The sequence below is a fragment of the Mesoplodon mirus genome (assembly GCF_964341445.2).
Source record: "Mesoplodon mirus genome assembly, chromosome: 5".
Taxonomy (NCBI): Eukaryota; Metazoa; Chordata; class Mammalia; order Artiodactyla; family Ziphiidae; genus Mesoplodon; species Mesoplodon mirus.
In genome coordinates, this window is record NC_138980.1 from 73,802,762 (window position 1) to 73,821,912 (window position 19,151).

The 19,151-nt window shown below is 43.5% G+C and overlaps 4 protein-coding genes across 7 annotated transcripts in view; 2 read left to right on the forward strand and 2 right to left on the reverse strand.

Annotated features, from left to right (window-relative positions):
- Positions 1 to 5,912, forward strand: part of AFF4 (ALF transcription elongation factor 4) — a 97,950-nt gene extending 92,038 nt beyond the window's left edge. The window contains exon 21 of the mRNA XM_082624014.1: positions 89 to 5,912. Within this exon, the coding sequence (XP_082480140.1) occupies positions 89 to 216 (128 nt within the window). The 3' untranslated portion in view covers positions 217 to 5,912. The remainder of the gene's footprint in view (positions 1 to 88) is intronic.
- A 586-nt stretch (positions 5,913 to 6,498) lies between these two features.
- Positions 6,499 to 7,574, reverse strand: LEAP2 (liver enriched antimicrobial peptide 2). Its single transcript, XM_082624063.1, has 3 exons — positions 7,447 to 7,574; positions 7,099 to 7,238; positions 6,499 to 6,791 (listed from the first exon to the last, which is right to left on the reverse strand). The coding sequence occupies exons 1-3, from the start codon at positions 7,501 to 7,503 to the stop codon at positions 6,755 to 6,757; spliced, it is 234 nt and encodes a 77-aa protein (XP_082480189.1). The 5' UTR covers positions 7,504 to 7,574; the 3' UTR covers positions 6,499 to 6,754.
- Positions 7,575 to 12,853: 5,279 nt separating this feature from the next.
- Positions 12,854 to 14,126, reverse strand: UQCRQ (ubiquinol-cytochrome c reductase complex III subunit VII). 4 transcript variants are annotated; one of them, XM_082624059.1, is made up of 3 exons: positions 14,026 to 14,126; positions 13,690 to 13,857; positions 12,854 to 13,051 (listed from the first exon to the last, which is right to left on the reverse strand). In XM_082624059.1, exons 2-3 carry the CDS (start codon positions 13,841 to 13,843, stop codon positions 12,957 to 12,959), a joined length of 249 nt encoding a protein of 82 aa, XP_082480185.1. In that variant the 5' UTR covers positions 13,844 to 13,857; positions 14,026 to 14,126; the 3' UTR covers positions 12,854 to 12,956. The 4 variants fall into 4 exon arrangements, with proteins under 4 accessions (XP_082480185.1, XP_082480186.1, XP_082480188.1 ...); XM_082624060.1 differs by having other exon boundaries at positions 13,999 to 14,050; XM_082624062.1 differs by having other exon boundaries at positions 14,011 to 14,035.
- A 2,276-nt stretch (positions 14,127 to 16,402) lies between these two features.
- On the forward strand, positions 16,403 to 18,917 carry GDF9 (growth differentiation factor 9; the record flags this gene model as incomplete). The annotated part of the gene is made up of 2 exons (XM_082624040.1): positions 16,403 to 16,799; positions 17,950 to 18,917. 2 exons carry the CDS (start codon positions 16,403 to 16,405, stop codon positions 18,915 to 18,917), a joined length of 1,365 nt encoding a protein of 454 aa, XP_082480166.1.
- Positions 18,918 to 19,151: the final 234 nt, after the last annotated feature.

Here is a 19,151-nt window from a genome sequence, read left to right on the forward strand (position 1 = left end):
ATAGTATTTTACAGTCTAGACTAAAAACTTTATAAAGCACTGATTCAAAAGAGTGTGCATCATTTAATAAGTGTTTTTGGTTTTCTAGAATTCTTTGCTGAACTGGATAAAGTAATGGGTCCTCTCATCTTTAACGCAAGCATCATGACAGACCTAGTTCGTTATACCCGGCAGGGACTGCACTGGCTTCGCCAGGATGCCAAGTTGATATCCTGAACTGAACACATTCTTGTTGCCTCTGATTCTCCACAACACTGTGTCACATCACGAAGGAAAACTGCCATAACATACCACCTAGTCGACACTAAGAATGAGGAATGGTTTTCTCCTCCCTGGTTCATGTGTTGTTTTTCATAACCCAAAGCCATCATGTAGTTTGACCCCTTCAATATTCCCAATATGAAAAATTATTTAAATGCTTTTAAATCTGCAGCACGTTGATAAGCTGGTTACAATGATCTGTAATAAGATTGAAATTTCGGTTGCAATTCATAACTAACCAGTTGAAATTCTATTTATTTTAATTTTTTTAAGTGCCCAGATTGGGGCTAGTTTAAAACTTAGTTATTTCTGCCTATAAATTTACTCTGTTGAATATTTTGTGTAAATTTAATGTAGGCATTTTTATTTATATACTTTGGGAGCTTTGTTACCTAAAAATAATGTCTTTTTGTGGTAACTCTTCTAAGAGTAAGAGTCGGTTCATCTAGAATGTGGACATGTTCTTTCTACACCTACTACCTGATATTACTTCAGATCTTAAGTACAATTTTATTATTGCAGAATTTATACTTAGTATTAAGGATATTCTTCTACACATGAAAAATCACTTAAATATGAGAAGATGGCGTTCTACGTGGATGTAAAATGAAATGTTTCTGATTTGGTATGCATTATTTCAAGAACTGTGAACATGTGTTAATAACACTATAGCAATCACAAGGTGACTATAACTTGCATTTAATGCATTACAAAAGAGGGCAGGCAAACTTTCTAGGAGAAGCATAGCATGTGAAGGGTTTCATAAAAGGACAATCTTGAACCTTATGGATTTTATTAAAACCATGTTTTTTGTTTTTTGGGTTTTTTTGTTACTAATAATTTGACACTTAACTGAAACAGAATAAGTTACTGTTGAACAAAGGATGATCTAACTCCTGAACGTTGCTGCCTATATCTCTTGCATTGATGATGTTTGTAGGGTAAAATCTCTCTTCAGAATTCTAATTTAAAACTTTTTTCCCACACTAGGTTGTGATGCTCTGATAGGAGCATTCAGTGACTGGTGTAGGAATGGGCTGGAGCTTTGGTGTGTGTGCTTTTGCTATACAACTTAGAGCTCTAATGCCTGATGTAGAGATGATCAGTTTCTCCTTTTAAACCTGTCTTGTGTTTACTACCTTTGTATTATGAAGGCCCTCATCAATGATGTATGTTTCTGATGGGATCAGAAAATTCACACTAGAAAAGTACCTAACTTGGTTCAGTATGAATTCTCTTGGGAAGGGAAGGGAAACAGGGGTAGAGCTTGAGAAGCCAGCTCTGTAAGAGTTGTATATCAAAGTACCTTTCCCTATAAGGTGCATATAGGAGTCAAAAGTGAGAAATATACCTTCTGTCTTTTGTTTTTAGTGCCCCTATCATATCTGGTGTGCCTTAAATCTTACCTTTAAATGAAGAGTCTATGGGTTGTTTACAGATGAAGTTTTACACTAGTTGCAGATCGCCCATATGGTTGGTATTCTGTAGTAACAATGTTAAATTCTCTTTCCTTTCAATCGTCCTTTAAGGTCACATAAAGATCAATTCTTTCAGAAAAGCTAATGCTTTGGTACATGACTTAGTCTAACCTATTGGGTAATGCTGCTTCAAAACATAGTTTGTCCTTCTCCCAATTTCAAAAATGAATCCATCCAATCAGAAAAAAGGATTGCCCTGCTATTTATAGATGATTGCTAAGGCTTGAAATGGGAAAGAAGGGATAGAAAATCTCCAAGCCCAGTGGTATAATGACTCCTCTGTGTCTGAGTCTACACTTACTTATGAAGCTAGTGAACTTTCATTGTCCTGTGGCCTCATATAGAGCTTCTTTATGGTTTTGTACCTCAAGTTGTTTTTGCATATCACTGAAGATTCAGATCTCCAAATTATGCAGAATTTAACAATTTTCCCTTGGAGAAATTGCCTCTGATACCTTGCTAACTTAATCTTAGTGTGTTTTAGGAACAGTTTTCCTTAAGAGGACAGCTTCTTAGTGATCGTTATTCAGTAAGAAACTTGCCACAGTTAATCAAGTAGATGTTTGTCCTGTTCTTTTCTGATTTCTCTGACTCTGATTCCTTAATTTTCCGTGATATCTTAGAAATGGAAAAAGTATCCTCTGAGCTTTTAGACTTCCAGCAACAGCAGCCAGTGGGGCACTTCTGAGTTCCAGTGTGTTCTAGTCTCTTGTGGGTCCTGAGAGGTAGCAGGAGCATTTCCCAGATCACAGTGATAATTTGTTAAAGCAGAATTTCCTGCATGTTTTTTGGTGCTGTGCTAAAGTACTCTCTCTCTAAAACTGTGTTAATTCTTGGAAAATGAATTTTTACAAGCTTTTCATTGTTGAGGGTTTTTCCCACCAGGTGGTAATGGGCAATGGATCAAAATCCTTTTCTAAATAATTGAATTTTCAGTGTAATAGTCTCTGGAAACACCACTCCCTCTCCTCTGTGTCCATCTCCTCAGAAGTTCTGTCTGTCTTCATCTGATCCAGCACATACTTTGCACTCCTTCACAGGCGACCATTCCTTCTTCCTCAGTAGGTGTCTTCAGTGTTCTCTATTTACAACTGATTTTGAAAAATAGCTAAAAACTTACTTAGTCTGAGACTTGTATTTAATATAGTTAATTATAAAAATAGCAGCTATTTAAAAAATTACTCTGTTGACTGCTCTAAGACCACACTTGTATGCCAGGAGACAGTAGCCTACCCCACTGGACTCTTGACAGGCAACCAACGAACATATTACGGTGGATGAAGTTGTCACATGGTATAGTCTTGCCCGGCCTAGGCTGGGCTGTGGGGAGCACTCCCCTCCAGGTGATTCAAGCTTCCTGAGTTCAGCCCAGGTCCAGTCTGGCTGGGGAGCATTCAGCCCATTTCTTGCCTCAGTGCCACGTTTTTCTGGGCAAGTAGTTAAGAACTGACTTTATAAGCAACGAGTACTTCAGATAAATTTACAGCTGTAGTTGGTGAAGAGTAGAGAAGGTTGAGCATCACTAGTTTAACTCTCCAGCGTAAAAGCTGTCTAGAGTAACGTGTGCATGTGCCCACACATGCCTGTGCTCTGTGGGGCTCTCACGCTGGTGGATCCACAGGCATCTGGGTTGCACTTTGAGCGACACACTTATGGCTTTATTAGGTTTGCTGCTGTTGTTTTTTAATTGTTGTTTGTTTCTTTTCATTAAAGAAAGTTTTAATCAGCTAGATCAGACAGCATCATTTTTATATTTAATGACAGTAACTTCAAGAAATTACCTTATTGAATAAGCTTGCATTGTGAAGCAAGAGCTTACAAAACACACCTGTTCTAAGTGAAATTTCTGGCTCTGGAGGCCAGCAGCACTCTGCGGAGTTTCAGCACAGCCCGTGATCGCTCCAGTCAGTGATGCCTAGCTGTGTAGGGGAGAGGTACGCTGTGCACTCTTCTAAGTGTGAGGGTATGCGACTTTGGATTTTAAAATTATGTACACATACACACTTTATATATATGTATGTATGTATGTATGAAAACATGAAGTTAGTTTGTCAAAAATGTGTGTGTTTAGTATTTTAGCTTAGTGCAACTATTTCCACATTATTTATTAAATTGATCTAAGACACTTTCTTGTTGACACCTTGAATATTAATGTTCAAGGGTGCAATGTATATTCCTTTTAGATTGTTAAAGCTTAATTACTATGATTTGTAGTAAATTAACTTTTAAAATATATTTGAGTCCTTCCGTAGTATAATAGGGCTCTTACAGGGTGGGAAGGATTTTAATTTTCCAGTTGCTAATTGAACAAAAGGGCCTCATAATGTATTTTGAATTATAGAAGTTTGCCTCTGGGTCCCACGAACATCTACTGGGAATGATGCTTTAGGCAGATTGTGATGATTTTTTATTTTTCCTAAATGGGAAGCAAAACATTTCAAATCCATATAGATTCCTATAACTCATATTCCCTAATTATGTGGAACACAGATTTCATTTCAATTTAATGTATCTACCTATGTGTTGGAGAGGCAGACTTTTTTCCAATAATAAATAATATTGCACATCTAAGGTTGCTATTCAGTAAAATAAATAGAAGAGATAAGTATTGAATGACTTAGAATATGTAGTGACAAGAGGCCAAATTGTTCATGTTTGTGAGCATATCTTTCACATATTCACTAATAGAGAAATTCATTTTAGACCCCTAGACCCTGTAACTAAGCCGACAAGTGATAGGAAGTAAGTTATTAACAGTTGGTAAAGCAGATACAGATTCTATTTACTTGAACCATATGGTTAATTAAAAAGAACTTACAGTCTCCAGAAAAGCGAATGGAAAGAATATCTCAGTCTCTTCTGTTTGATAGAATTTGGTCACAGAATAAGGCATTAGAGTTAAATCTAAACCAAGTCTTATAATCTTTAAGCAACCTAAAATAGCAACCTAAGTAATCATCATATAATGAAGTTGACTTTCAGGAATGTCAGCTTGGACCTCTCCTTGCCACCATTGCTCAGCTAAGCATAAATTCCCATTTTTAAAAAGAAACAGCTAAAAAGCTCTCTAAATGAGCATGGGGAAAAAAGCTCTCACCCAGAAATTCTAGTAATATTCAGTTTTGACCTCTTACTGCTTCCACATAGGAAGCAGCTTTTATCCATTGGAATTTTCTACCTGCTGTGTTCCTCTCTGGAAAATATCTATTTGGAAATGCTGCCTTTCAAATCAATGCCATGATTATCCATACTGTTGAGTTTGTTGTTGCTGTTCAAGAAGTGTCCCCATTTTACAACTTTATGCACACACCTGGCAAATCATTGACATGAGCATTCAGCAGTACTGGGGTCGGGGCGGGGCGGGACGGGGCTCACCAACAGAGCTGGCCCAGGTGGTAGAGCCTGAAAAGGCATCACCCTTGAGGACCAGATGTAGGGTTGGTAAGCACAGTTATGAAAATTTCTATCTAGCCTCCGTTTTGAATGGTTTTAAGAAATTTTGTATATGGAGGATGGAAATACTTATATATTTATTGAAAATCCTTTTATTTGAAATTAAAATTATTTGGTGAGTAATGATTTGATATTTGGGGAGGGTTTTGGAGGGGAGGTAATGCCGCTGATAAAAGCCTTGTTGATTCTGCAGAAAGGTACTGTTAGTGTCTGATAGAATGCCTTTGTTTTGTACATGATCCAGATCTTTGTTTTACATTTCTTTTATCCAAAATATTTAGGCATCTGACATTTTCAACCAAAATTCCAATTATATACTGTGATTTTTATTTGTTGTAATACATTAAAATTTCAGAGGTACTTTGGGGCTCAAAAGCTAGGATTTCTAAGTCAGTATGTGCATTTCACATAACAAAGCTGTTAATGGTGAGCAAAGTATTATATACTAACTAGATTTTTCCACATCTGTATAGTATATTATATGTATTTTGTGGTATTGAGATTATAGAAAGTTTAGAGTGTCAAACATGCGTTTAATGTGTATTTTTAAACAAATTTATGGCAATTAAAATATTTGGAGACAAGGGTATCACATTTCAATTTGTAAAGATCTTTTTAACTCTACTGTGTCATTAAGATGCTTTGTATAATGCCAAACCATAGCTGGAGAAACGAAGTTTAATAAATATCAAATAGATTTTCTGTATTAAAGTTTATAAACACTGCTCTCTACACTTCTTCAACTCCTACTTTGCCCTTTTCGTGTAATTTCTGTTTTGTATTTTAGGGTCCAGTGCTACTCTTCTTTAAAAGTCTGGTCCCATCAGTCCAGGTCTTAATTTCTGATTATAGAAATTCTGAACTGGCTGGCCATGGGTCCTTCTGCATAGATCAGAATTCACCCTGCTCCAACAGAAATCTCATACACATCCTTTTTGTTATTCTTGGTGGCTTTTATTGTTTCATTTTCTTCCAGTTCTCTGTTCATAGACAAACTAGGGCACATCGTCAGGTACGGAGTGCCATTATCGCCTGTCTTTTGACATCTCACTGAAATGTTCTTTACATGGAGTGAAGGGTTAGGATCCAGGGCCATAGTTTATGAACTTGCCGAGGTTAATCACTAGCTATTAGTAAACTTTTGCCTTTAGCCTGCCATTGTGTTCTTTATTTCTTCAAGAAATGTAAACTCTCACTGCACTTTCCAGATTGAGAAGTTAACACATTATTAGGCAATGCTGGGTTTTCTATAATATACAAAATAAATATTTCTTCCCCTCAAAAGCATGAATTCCATGCTGCCAGAATTTCAGTTTGAGACATTTAATAGTATAAATAGAAAAATAAACTCTTAAGTTGACAAGTTTAGTTATGCTTATCTGCATATCAACATTGTAAGAAGAAACGGAGACCAATTTAAAGCATACACCTGTCTTTAAACATCTAAAAACATAACATTGCTTCACTTAAGTGCCTCCAACCAAATACAGTTAATCAATATTCCATAGAACGGAGCATTGTTGTAGGTAAGTGCTGTCCTCTTTTCCCCTGGTGTATATACATCATTCCTGGGCCACACTTAGGGAACAGCGTCTTTTTCTAAGGGAAAAGAAAAGGTGATTTTTAAGACAGAGGTCTGGCAGTGCCCAGAGCCACCTCTACTGCATTTCCTTCCTCTGCTTGATATCCAATCTCAGGGTAGAGCGAAGAAAGGAAAGGAACTACTCTTTCATGGTACCTGTGTGGAGCCATTCTTGGCTTTTAACTCTTGAGGGATTCTCCCCCGTGGAGCTCCCACCTCAACCCAGGCACTCTTCCACCCCAATTTTATTTTTAGGTCTGTGTATGTGCTGATTGCTCCTTTGCGCAGCTTCCCAGGCCTCTTCGGCCCAGGTTTGTGGAGTACCTGCATAGCCTTGTGATACATTCAGAATCATCCCAACAGGAGGCTCCAATGGGCCTGAGGGAAACCCCTCTCCAAAATGGGGTCATTCTCCTCAGCCTTCTCTTTGCTGAACTCAGTTCTGGTATTGGGGAGCCATATACCTGTAGGACAAAGACAGATTCACCTCAGGTATGGAAGAGTTGAAGCCTTGCTGTACAACTTGGAATAATGATCCCCCCGGCAGATGCTGTAGACTCAGAGCAGAGGGTCCATTCCTCAGGACTGAGTCTGGCGCTCAAGGTCTGCTTACAGTTCTTCCACCACCACTACCATCCCCACCCACCCACGTATGTATCCTTCTCTTCTTACCTGGCGTAACAGCAGCAGGCAGACCAGGAGTACTGCAAAGGGTTTGAGGTGCCACATCTCAATAGATGGGATATTGGATCCTGAAGGCCGGGGACAGTTCCCACTTCCTTTTATAGGTAGCTCTGCCTCTTGTATGGTTGCCAAGTGAGATGGGGGCAAAGTTTATGTTTGCAGTCAGGGTCAATTTAATAAGTTAATGTCTACCAGAGAGGAATGTGCTCAAGGCCTGCCTTTCATGCATGTAGTATTTACTGATCCCTCATCTGGACTTTGAGTGATCGTGTTGCTGGCATGGACCTTTTCACCCATTTTGCCAAAAGTCAGCACTACCTCCTCCCCTTTGAAAAGCCACGTGAAGCCATTGAGGGAGACCAGACACCTGGCCACGTTTTGATTCCAAAATAGCTTAGTGAGATCACTTCAGTCAAGACAGAATAATAATGAGGTCTTCAGAAATAGTGTTGACCCCTTTCAGCCTTGTCTAGGAAAGAAGCACTGACCTATTTTGTTACAGGCAATTGGATAAGGCCCTTATCTCCCTTCTGTGGGAGGATACTTCAGCAAGCATGGTCTACAAGTGCCCCAGATCCCCATTTGTATAGATGGACTATCACCCTAATTATTTGTTCCACATCATCTCTGTAAAGAATGGAAACCCAGCTTCAGAAAGTTCAAAGTCTGGCCTACCTGCCATCTCCCAGGGGAAGGGCAATCAGGACTGACTGGTGGTGTTTCAATCATGGGTGAATTGAATGAAGAAGTATAGGTTGACTTTGTTTCCTTTTTTAAAATGTGAATGAGGAGATAGCAGGGGCCCCTAAATCAGTGAGAGAGCTTGATGGTGGTGATAAACATTGTCAACCTTGAATTACTAGCTTTCTTGCCAGTAGCTGACTGGGCCTTTTACAGAGCACATCCTTCCAGCAGCCTCAGGGAAACAGGCATAGGGCTGAGATCTCTCCAAAGCCCAAAGCATTGTCACCTTAAGTAGGAAGCAACACAAGTTTCTAGACCAAGAAAAAGCATGTACCTAAACCATGAGTAGTTATGGGTACTCCTTAAATGACATAGACATTTTAATAAATGTGTAGGGAAAGGTGTGAATTCTGAGTAAGGAGATAAATAGGACTTCAGATTTTCCTATAACCTGGAAGGAAAAGCCAAGAAGACAAATGCAACAAGATTTTTTTTCTGCCTTGTGTCTCCCTGAACACCTGGCTGTTACCTCTTCCCAAAGCCCTTCTCATCTTCACAGGTTGGATATGTGGTGAGGGCCTGCCTGTTCCCCAAGGAAAAGTGGAGGAGATGTGGCACAGCTGAAGGTGGAACAGGATAGTCACGAATCCTCTTGCCAAGGGAGAAGAGGGTGGTATGGTGGGCCTCAGAGCTGGGATTGGGCGGGGTGTGACTCCACAGATCTGTCTGCCTGGTTCCAGTCCTCTCAGGACCAGGCAAGGCCTGGAGGGAGATACCACTGCTTGCACTTAAGGAACATTGAGAAGCAGAACTATGCCAAACTCACCTAAGCAGTCCTGCAATTTTGAGACTAGTTAGCTGTTCCTTCCCTTTACTCCTGAGCTTTGATACAGAATGACCCCAAGTAGGGGCTTAACTAGAACTTTTGTGGGGTGGGGAAGAGGCTGTGTGGTGACCTAGTGAACAATGGGTAAGAACACAAATCTGATTATGTAAGTGAAAGACTGAACAGCGTGATATCCTAGAGCCAGTTGGGTCTGTGGACTGAGTGCCAGCCTCCCGTTAACGAGCATAGACTGATGTGCCAAATGGGATTTGGAAAGTGCTGATTCCAAAGACGGATACTTTCTCCTAATCCTCCATTTCTGCCTTCCTGTACTTCAAGGAAAATCAAAGTAGCCTTTTGTATTAACTTATAAAGCCAATACGACAGCCAAGGATAAGGGCCTGAGGCTGTAGGCCCCCTCTGTGCACGGGAAGAAGGACTATTCATCGTCATGGGTGTGACAACACTGCAGAAGACTTTGTAGCTCAAGCCTCTCTCTCTTTTTTTTTTTTTTTTTTTTGGCCTCACCGCAAGGCATGCAGGATCTTAGTTCCTCGACCAGGGATGGAACTCGCGCCCCCTGCGGTGGAAGCGGTGGAAGCGCAGAGTCTCAACGACTGGACCGCCCGGGAAGTCCCTTAAGCCTCTATCTATTTTTTGTGTGTGTGGTACGCGGGCCTCTCACTGTTGTGGCCTCTCCCGTTGCGGTGCACAGGCTCCGGACGCGCAGGCTCAGCGGCCATGGCTCACGGGCCCAGCTGCTCCGCGGCATGTGGGATCTTCCCGGACCGGGGCACGAACCCGTGTCCCCTGCATTGGCAGGCGGACTCTCAACCACTGCGCCACCAGGGAAGCCCTAAGCCTCTATCTTGTATGCCATCCCTCCTCCCAAGAGAAAAGATGCATTAGTTACTGCCTGTGGAAGGAATCACTGTGAGGGAGAGTATTTCATGTGTCTACAAACTCTGTAGTTGTTTTATTTAAATATGGAGCAAAATCAAACTTTTAAAAGCAAAGCAGCATCCAAACAGCATTAAACTGAAGTGACAGAAGTTGTCCACAGCCATCCCACATCCCTTGAGTAGCTGTGGCCTATTCCTGACATTAAAAAATAAAAATTGTAAAAGTCTAGGGGCTCTCTACAGGTTATTTTGCTGAATGAATCAACCCAAAGTACATGTTCCTTCCTCCAGTAGAAAGGTCTAGGCGGCCATAAGGAGAAATGCTTGGCTGGGAGGCAGGAGCCAGGGGCCCAGGTAGGGTAGCTGACCAGATGCCAGCCCTGCCCCTCTTTGGGCTTTAGTTTCTTGTTCTGTCAATGAGATGGGAGCATATCTCTGAGGCCCCTCAGGCACTGACATTTGGGGGTTCAAATGATTAATTTAGAAGAAGAAAGTGAGACTGAAGCATGTTTGATAGCTTACAGCTTGGAAACTCTGAATACAACTCTGAGGGATTTTCTGTTTCTGAGGTTAAGTGCCTAGGGTGAAATGGGAGACAGAGTGTGTAGCTACATGAGCAGCTATTTGAAACACATTCCAGGTAGAGGGGAGATCATGAAGGGCTTGACAGTAATTGGAAACTTTTTTGCTGCCCCTGAGCAGGAGATGCCTAATGAAAAATGAAAGCCTCTGAAATGGAAAGACTATTCCAGGTAAAACTTCAACAAAGGGTCAAAGTGTATTTGCTCAATTGCTGGCTAGAACTGGCATGGACTTCTGGGCCTGCATCTCTGGGACTGTGTTGGCCGACGGAAGAGTCCCCTTTGCCGCATTCTGCAGAGATAAAAGCCCTTGTGGGAGCAGGTGCACTGCTGGGGAAGACAAGGGCTAAATGAACACGTGATTGTGCCCCAGCAGCAGGTGAAGGAGCCACACCCTGGCTGGAGGCTCCAGGTGGGTGGGTTATAGGCACAGAGGCCCACAACAGTGATCCCTCTTAAGAGACTTCACCCATTTTTCTTTATGGATTTCTACAGATAGAATAAACCATAATATGATCCCAGATCCCATACATATCATGTACAGGAACACTGAGCTATAACTCACATTCCACACCATCCACCAGCCCCACACCACCCCCCGCAGGACCCTGCTACACAGAGCTCTGGGTCTCCAAGCGTAGAGAGGGAAGCCCCTTGGTGAGGGACAGGCTTAAAGCAGCCTTTAGCAATTTTATCCAAAAGCAGAAGCTTAGCACGTGCACGGGCTTATAGAACAGTCTTCTCAGTAGAGCACTCCTGGGATAAAAGGTTTCAGACCAAGAGGCTCAGTGCCTGGTCTGGGCTAAGAAAGGGTAAGTTTGATTTCGGGCTGATATCGCCAAAGGACTCAAAAGAACCAGAATAAAAGTCTAAGGGTAAAATGAAGCCAAGATATGGGACAAGGAAGGGTGGCCATAGTCCCTAGGAAGCGTGGGGCTAAAACTGGAGGGAAAAAAAAAACAGAGATCAATGGCCTGTCAAGGCAGTGATCGATCCTCCCCTGGGCGGTGAACCTGTTCAAACTATGCCAGGTTAAGGATGCATTTACACCTTCTTCAGGTCCACAGCTTTCACCAGATTCTCAAAGGAGTCTGTAACCCATATATGTTGCAGATCAGGCAGCAAGCCCTGGGAATAAACTTAGACAAAAAGCCAAACGGGAAAATTAGACTATGTGTGGTGAGACAAGAGTTTTCATCACACTGCTGTCCTTTGTTAAGCCTGTACCACCCTGCCAGACTCTTACATACCACTCATTTCACTGTTACCTCAGACCTATGGCTTTGTCTTAATACATCTATTTTATGGATGCGAAGCTCACAGCTAAGGAATGCGGGTTTCTTGCCTCTATCACACATTGAGGAAGCAACAGTTAAAAGGATATGGGCCCAAGTCTGTCGGTCTCAGCTGTACCTCCTTCTGCTGCCTCACAATCAGTGCCATCTTACTGACTTTTGTTTTGTTTTGAGGTAGTTTTGGTTCCTGAAAGGCAGGAACAATCATTAGAAGAAGGAAAGACACAGCCTGGGCCAGATGCTGGCTGCCCTGTGAAAGCTGCTGCTCTGGACCAGCAGGAAATCTCCTTAGAAGAGAGGAAGTTTCTAGAAATGGAGCAGGGGAACCAGAAGCATAAAACTGCCAACACCTACCCGCACCATGTCCTGGTGAAGGGAAAAGGGTCTTTTCCACTAGAAAGATAATTCAGAGGCTCTAAGGGGTAAACATTTTCTATAAAGGGTCAGAGAGTAAATATTTTAGGCTTTATGGGTGGGCCATACACGGCTAAAAAGCACTGTTAGCAACCTGGTACAAACACAGCCAGCTTGCTGACCCCAGCTCTAGAGGCAAAGGGGTCACCTCACCCTTTCCTTTCATAGCTGACTTCCTATCATGTGGTACAGCACAGCCTTAAGAGCACAAACTTTAGTGCTCTAGCTGTATAATTCACTAGCTGTATAATTTGAGGCAAATTACTTAACCTCTCTGTGCCTGTGTCCTCATCTGCAAAATGAGTGTAATAGTGATACTTCGAAGGTAGTTTTGAAGGAAAAAACCCTGAAAAATCCAAGGTAGTTGTGAGGTTTAAAAGAACTTATTTGTGTAAAGGGCTAAGAAGAGTACCTGACACACTGTAATTACTAGATTTTATTGTCAGTATGGAAATAGTGGGCAGGGAGCCAACATTACCCCCAGTCGATGCCATCCACAACTGTTCAGCTACAGGAGTAGCTGCAGCTACATTCTTGTAGGTTATAGAACAAGGAGCGAGCTACAATCCTTCAGCAAACTCAGACTAGCCAAAACGGTTCAGGACTCATGCTGGGGAGGGGAATTCATGAACTTGAAAAGTAGCAATCACATCCAAGGACTCTGCTCACACAAAACGCAAAATCACAACAGTGCAGCCTGTAATAAGTTTATTGTGTCTTCAAGACACTACAATGTAGTCTCGTCTCCCAGAGAAGGGTCTTTCAGAGACAAGGAACTGTTATCCAGATGAGTTGCTCATTTGTCATTTTCATAGGCAGCTGGATTCTTCCTCTTGGATTTCTCAAACTCCTGTGTTCCCCATGTGTAGACAAGATAAAACACTACGAATGCTATAAAAATAATAAGTGAAAATAAGCAGTGAGCACTTACAAGACACATGGATCTCAGTCGTTTTCTGACTCACAACAGACCTTCTTGTCTCTAGTTTTTAAGAAACGACTCTTAAACGAGACGATCAAGAAAGGTTACATTACAAACCCATTTTTACAGGTGTGTAAAAGAAAGGGGTTTACCCAGGAAAATCTGTGACCAACTCTTCCCTATCGCTCCCCTGTTGCACATTTTAAAATATCTTAATGAGATAACTGAGATCAAATTTACATAAACTTCATCATTTAACCATTTTGAAACGTACACTTCTGTGGGTTTTAGCAAAGTCACAATGTTGTGCAACTATCATCACTATCCGCTGCACCTTTAACACAAAACAGTTCATCGCTAAGAAGTGGGTAAAGATGATCTCAGAGGGAGACGCTGGAGTCACACAAGTGACCTTGGGCCAGTCATTTAAGTTCTCTGTGACTCACCTCCCTCATCTATAAGATGGGGACGCTATGAACAGTTCAACGTCATTCAGGACTATTCAATGAGAAAACGTGTGTATGGCGAGCTGTAGAGTGCTCAGTGAGGGACCCGCAGTGCCCACTGTGGATGGGAGTCCAGCCCCCCGCCCGGCCAGAGCACTCACGCGGCGCGACGCGAAGGATGCGCGCCCGAGTGCGGCGCAGCATGTTGGGGATGCCCTTGCTGAAGTAGTGCGGGAAGGCGCGCTGTTCGAAGGGCGACAAGCTGTAGGTGATCACATGCCGCATCCGCATCAGATGCCCAAACTCGCGGCCCATGGTCGCGGCGGCGCCTGCAGGACGGAGGGTAGAAAGGCGCTGGGCTCAGGCCCCGGACATGCCGCCCCCAACCCGAGGCTCTCCCCAGCGCACCTCATCCCTCCCAGCCCTGACGGCGCCCCCACTCCCCCCCAGGGCCACCGAGACCGCACTACCGGACCCCACACCCGCACCGAGGTCACCTCGCCCTCCTCAGAGCGAAATCCACCAGCCTCCGTCCGCCACTTCCGGTAGGGTCGGACGCCGCTCTAGGAGGCAATGAGGTCACTTCCGGGAGGACCAGTTCCCGGCTGTCTCCGGAGGAAGGCGCCATCCTCCCCGGGTGAGAGAGAAGCGCCCCGGCCGAGTGACGTGAGGTGGGCGGTGCCTGCTTGGGGGTGGGGCCAAGCGCGACTGAGTGGGCGCTGGGGCCCGGCGGCGCCCTCTCGACCCTCTCAAGCTTCTGCTCGGTTCCCGCCTTTCCCGGGAGCCGCACGGACTAAGAATTGAAGAGCCAGGGGCCCGCCGACCTCGAGGGCCTCGCTGGCCGCGCGCTTAGGGTCGGGTGTCCTCCCGCGGTGGAGAGCGCCCCTGAGGCCGCCGCCCGCAGCCGACGCGAGGTTTTGTAGGGTCTTGTCCAGTAGCTGGAACAGGAATCGGTTATGTTCAAGCTCTCAGCGACCCCAGGGACACGGATCTGGGACTTCTCTTGGCACCCACCGGGTTAGAATCCACTGGCAGGGTGTAGACTTTCCCAAGAGAGAATAAAAATGTTTCCTCAAATTTAGCCACAGGAGTCCTCAAGTAACAGTCCAGCAACTGCTGAACAGCTGTTAGTGGTGGTAGGAGGGAAGAAAGAGGCGACCTCCACAGCAGCCGGCTTCTCTCGGACAGGGTTCTGCCGCGGGCGGGATGTCACGTTGCCCACAGTTCACTCCACTTCCCAGGAGGGAGGCGATTCCATTTTCGGAAAAGTGCTGTCTGCTTAAGGATGCCGCTGTCCTGTGCAGCTGACTGACTTTTCCACTTGATGCAGCATGTCTGTAAATGTTCATGGAATTGCTGGCCATGTGTAATCTAGGACTAAGTTCTCATTCAACAGTTTGGCTGTGTTTTATAACCCTGCTTACCAGCCACGGGCCAGGGAGGCTTGGCCGGCAATGACTTAAAATTTACAAATAGGGGCTTCCCTGGTGGCGCAGTGGCTAAGAATCCACCTGCCCATGCAGGGGACACGGGTTCGAGCCCTGGTCCAGGAAGATCCCACATGCCGTGGAGCAACTAAGCCCATGCGCCACAACTACTGAGCCTGAGCTCTAGAGCCAGCGAGCCACAACTACTGACCCCACGTGCCACAACTACTGAAGCCGGCACGCCTAGAGCCCGTGCTCCGCAACAAGAGAAGCCACCGCAATGAGAAGCCAGTGCACCACAAGGAAAAGCAGCCCCCGCTCGTAGCAACTAGAGAAAGCTCGCGTGCAGCGATGAAGACCCAGTGCAGCCCAAAACAAACAATAAATAAATTTATTTTAAAAATATTTACGAATATACCTCGGTTTTATCAGCCTGGGTACTGCATAGACTGGTCTGTATCTTATACCATGAGTATATTCAGCTCTTCATTGTGCACCCATCTCATTTTTTCTAAAACAATCTCTAACCTGATTTTAGCTCAGAGGCAGGAACATAAATACTTATAACAGTTAAGAACAAAAATATCCTAGCAAATTCTACCACCATTTGAGTGATTAATAAAACTTTCATTTATTTTCTAGCACCTGAAAACATCTCTAAACCTTTCAACTAAAGTATGTATAGATGAATGTGCAGACCAAAGTAAAGGCATCAAGATAATTATATTTAAAAATGAGTCAGGATTAAAGGCGATGTCCTCCTTTTTAAAAGCATATTGCAGTATTCCAAGTACATATCCTTACTAAGTTACCTGAGAGAACTAGGCAACTTAATAGTTCTGTGCTCTCTGGAATTTCATTGCCAATTGTGACTTTCTCTCACCCTCCAAATCAACATGCAGTAAATTATTCTAAGCACCTGGAAGTGGGAGAGGTGATGAGAATAGAGAGGGAGAGTAAACCGAATACCATAAGTTGCATACCAACAGATCTGTGTATCATCATGAATAATTAGTTAGCCTTTCCATGTCCCTTGGAAGTTTCAGCAAGCACCTAAGGAACACTTTAAGAATACTAATCTCTCTCAGAAAATGGGTGGTTTTGTTTTAAGATCATTCCTCAATTCCTCTTAGCCCTTCAGCTACATAACTAGTCCATTAACTTAAGCGCTTTTAAATAAATGCCAGGGAAAGGGAAAAGGAAAGCTACATAACCAAGTAAATCTGTATCTAATTAGGAGAAATTGGATAAATAGAGTGTTATCAGCTGTTTGACATACAGCTGATAAAATTACCTTCAGCTAGGCATCCTTGATGTCTGATTACAGAAGTGAACCTAGCCCACGCACACACCTAAAATTTATTTAAGAGACCAACAGAGGCTCTTCCTGGCTTTTAGGAAGAAGACTGGTATGGGGAAACGTGTTTCTTGCTAATTCTTCCAAGCCATGGCACTTCCCAGCAAATTCTTCCTTTGTTTTTGCTGCTTTGCCTGGCTCTGTTTTCCTCTTAGCCTTGGTTCTCAGGCTTCTAGGGGAGAAGCTCAGACTGCAGCTAGTGCTCCATTGGAAACTGAGGCTGAGCCTCGGTCCTCTCTGCAGCCTCTAGATGGGAGACACAGACCTGGCCTCCTTTCCCCTCTCTTTAAGGTTCTGTACGATGGGCAAACGGAGGCCCCCAGGCTGCAGCCAGATGACAGAGCTTTGCACTACATGAAGAGGCTCTATAAAGCATGTGCTACCAAGGAGGGGATCCCGAAGTCCAACAGAAGTCACCTCTACAACACTGTTCGGCTCTTCACCCCCTGTGCCCAGCACAAGCAGGCTCCTGGGGACCAGGTGACAGGTGTGTAGGAGCAGACTGGTTAATGGGTGGAGGGAAGAAGATAGACCTTTTGCATTTCAGTTACAGAAAGGATCTGGCCCTTGCTCCTTGACTCACATTTTACTTTGCACGATACTCAATATCAAATTCCAGACAAATCTGGTACTTGATCTTATTGTTTCTTCCTAATGCCCTCATGGGTTAAGCTGGGCTAATATGATAGAAGAGACTTAATGGCCCTAAAGGCTGGGAAAGTGCTGCTGGAGGTTAGCGTCTTGTCCAAGGTCACAAAATCAAGACTGGAAAAGAGGCATTTTGACTTCCAAGTTGCATATTCTTCTCATTCTACCAATTCTGGCCTGGATATGTGCCTAAAGAATCTCTTTCAGCTGTTGGTGTGTTTTATGAAACAGGATATTTCCCCATGTTTGTTGCTTTCTGTGAGAGGAAAGCTTAAGTACCTATGTGGAACAGTAGATCCTTATAAGAACAAAGCATTAGTCAACAATCTTGTGTGTGTGAGAGAAGGGAGCAAAGCACTTAGTTGCTCCACTATTAAAAAACAGAATCTATATTCACTAGCTCATAACTTACAGAAAACCCTTCTAACTCAGCAGGTCCTTTGTGGCTATTTAAAACCTTTCCTCCTTCCTTGATGTCCTGTTTTGTTATAGTGGGTTTAGAGCCTCCATTTGTTATCGGTCTCAGGTGTTCCAAATTAACTTGGGCAATTATATTTTCTTTATTGATTCTGTCCATAAGGACTTGAATGTTTTCTTGACAAGCCTGGCAAGTGTCTTTATTATATTTTTCCCCTTAGAGACTCTTCAAGAGAAAGATACTGCTCTCTTTCTTAGCTTCCTCTATGTTTGAAGCAAATTATTAAGATTCTGAAACTTCAGAATGTAATGATTCCCCGTTTTAATTCACCAGAGCTGTTCTGAATTGCTGGTGATTAAGTATCCAGCTGTAAGTGCTGGGACTTAGTTATGGTACTGGTTACCTGCTTTTTTTTTTTTATAACCCCCACCCCACCCCAACTTTTTTTTTGAGACTTGAGAAAGTGGGAAAAGAAGGGTAGAAGCACATTCTGAGGTGCTAATTCCTTGATCTGACTTTGCGTTGCTTTCGATTTGTATTGAGCATTACTGGTGGTTGTTTTTCTCCTCAGGTACCCTTCCATCATCAGTGGACCTGCTGTTTAACCTGGATCGTGTTACTGCTGTTGAACATTTACTCAAGTCAGTCTTGCTATACACTTTCAACAACTCCGTTTCTTTTCCCTCTCCTGTTAAATGTGTGTGCAACCTGGTGATAAAAGAGCCAGAGTTTTCTAGCAAGACTCTCCCAAGAGTTCCATACTCATTTACCTTTCACTCACAGTTTGAACTTAGAAAGAAATACAGATGGATTGAGATTGATGTGACGGCTCTCCTTCAGCCTCTAGTGGCCTCCAACAAGAGGAGTATTCACATGTCTGTAAACGTTACGTGTGTGAAAGACCAGCTGCAGCATCCTTCAGCGCAGGACAGTCCACTTAACATGACTCTTCTGGTAGCCCCCTCACTGCTTTTATATCTGAATGACACAAGTGCTCAGGCTTATCACAGGTGGTATTCCCTCCACTATAAAAAGAGGCCTTCACAGGGTCCTGACCAGAAGAGAGAGCTGTCTGCCTATCCCATGGGAGAAGAGGCTGCTGAGGGTGTAAGATCGTCCCGTCACCGGAGAGATCAGGAAACTGTCGGCTCTGAATTGAAGAAGCCTCTGGTTCCAGCTTCATTCAATCCGAGTGAATACTTCAAACAGTTTCTTTTTCCCCAAAATGAGTGTGAGCTCCATGACTTTAGACTCAGCTTTAGTCAGCTGAAGTGGGACAACTGGATTGTGGCTCCACACAAATACAACCCTCGATACTGTAAAGGGGACTGTCCCAGGGCGGTCGGACATCGGTATGGCTCTCCGGTTCACACCATGGTGCAGAACATCATCCATGAGAAGCTCGATTCCTCAGTGCCGAGACCATCCTGTGTACCTGCCAAGTACAGCCCTTTGAGTGTTTTGGCAATTGAGCCTGATGGCTCAATCGCTTATAAGGAATATGAAGATATGATAGCCACTAAGTGCACCTGTCGTTAACATAGGCTCCTCTCAAGTAAAACCGTGAGTCTCCCGGCCAAAGTAAATGCCGTGCGCCTGTCTGTGCCTTTGGGAGAAAGTTTCATGTATCAAATCTCTAAATGTAATGCAGTGTGTTGTGTAAGGAGGAGCCTGTGTAGATTAGCACATTCTGTGGCATCTATCACTGTAAAGGGATAACAGCTGCCTTTCTCATTTCCGAATGTAAATGAAATGTACTTCTTTCGGAGAGCT

Coding starts and splice junctions, on each gene's coding strand:
- LEAP2 (XM_082624063.1), bottom strand. CDS start 7,503: ATGTGGCACCTCAAACCCTTTGCAGTACTCCTGGTCTGCCTGCTGCTG. Junction 7,239..7,446: donor GCCTGCTGCTGTTACGCCAG/GTAAGAAGAGAA, acceptor TTTGTCCTACAG/GTATATGGCTCCCCAATACC. Junction 6,792..7,098: donor TGTATCACAAGGCTATGCAG/GTACTCCACAAA, acceptor CTTTTCCCTTAG/AAAAAGACGCTGTTCCCTAA.
- UQCRQ (XM_082624059.1), bottom strand. CDS start 13,843: ATGGGCCGCGAGTTTGGGCATCTGATGCGGATGCGGCATGTGATCACC. Junction 13,052..13,689: donor CATCCTTCGCGTCGCGCCGC/GTGAGTGCTCTG, acceptor TTATTTTTATAG/CATTCGTAGTGTTTTATCTT.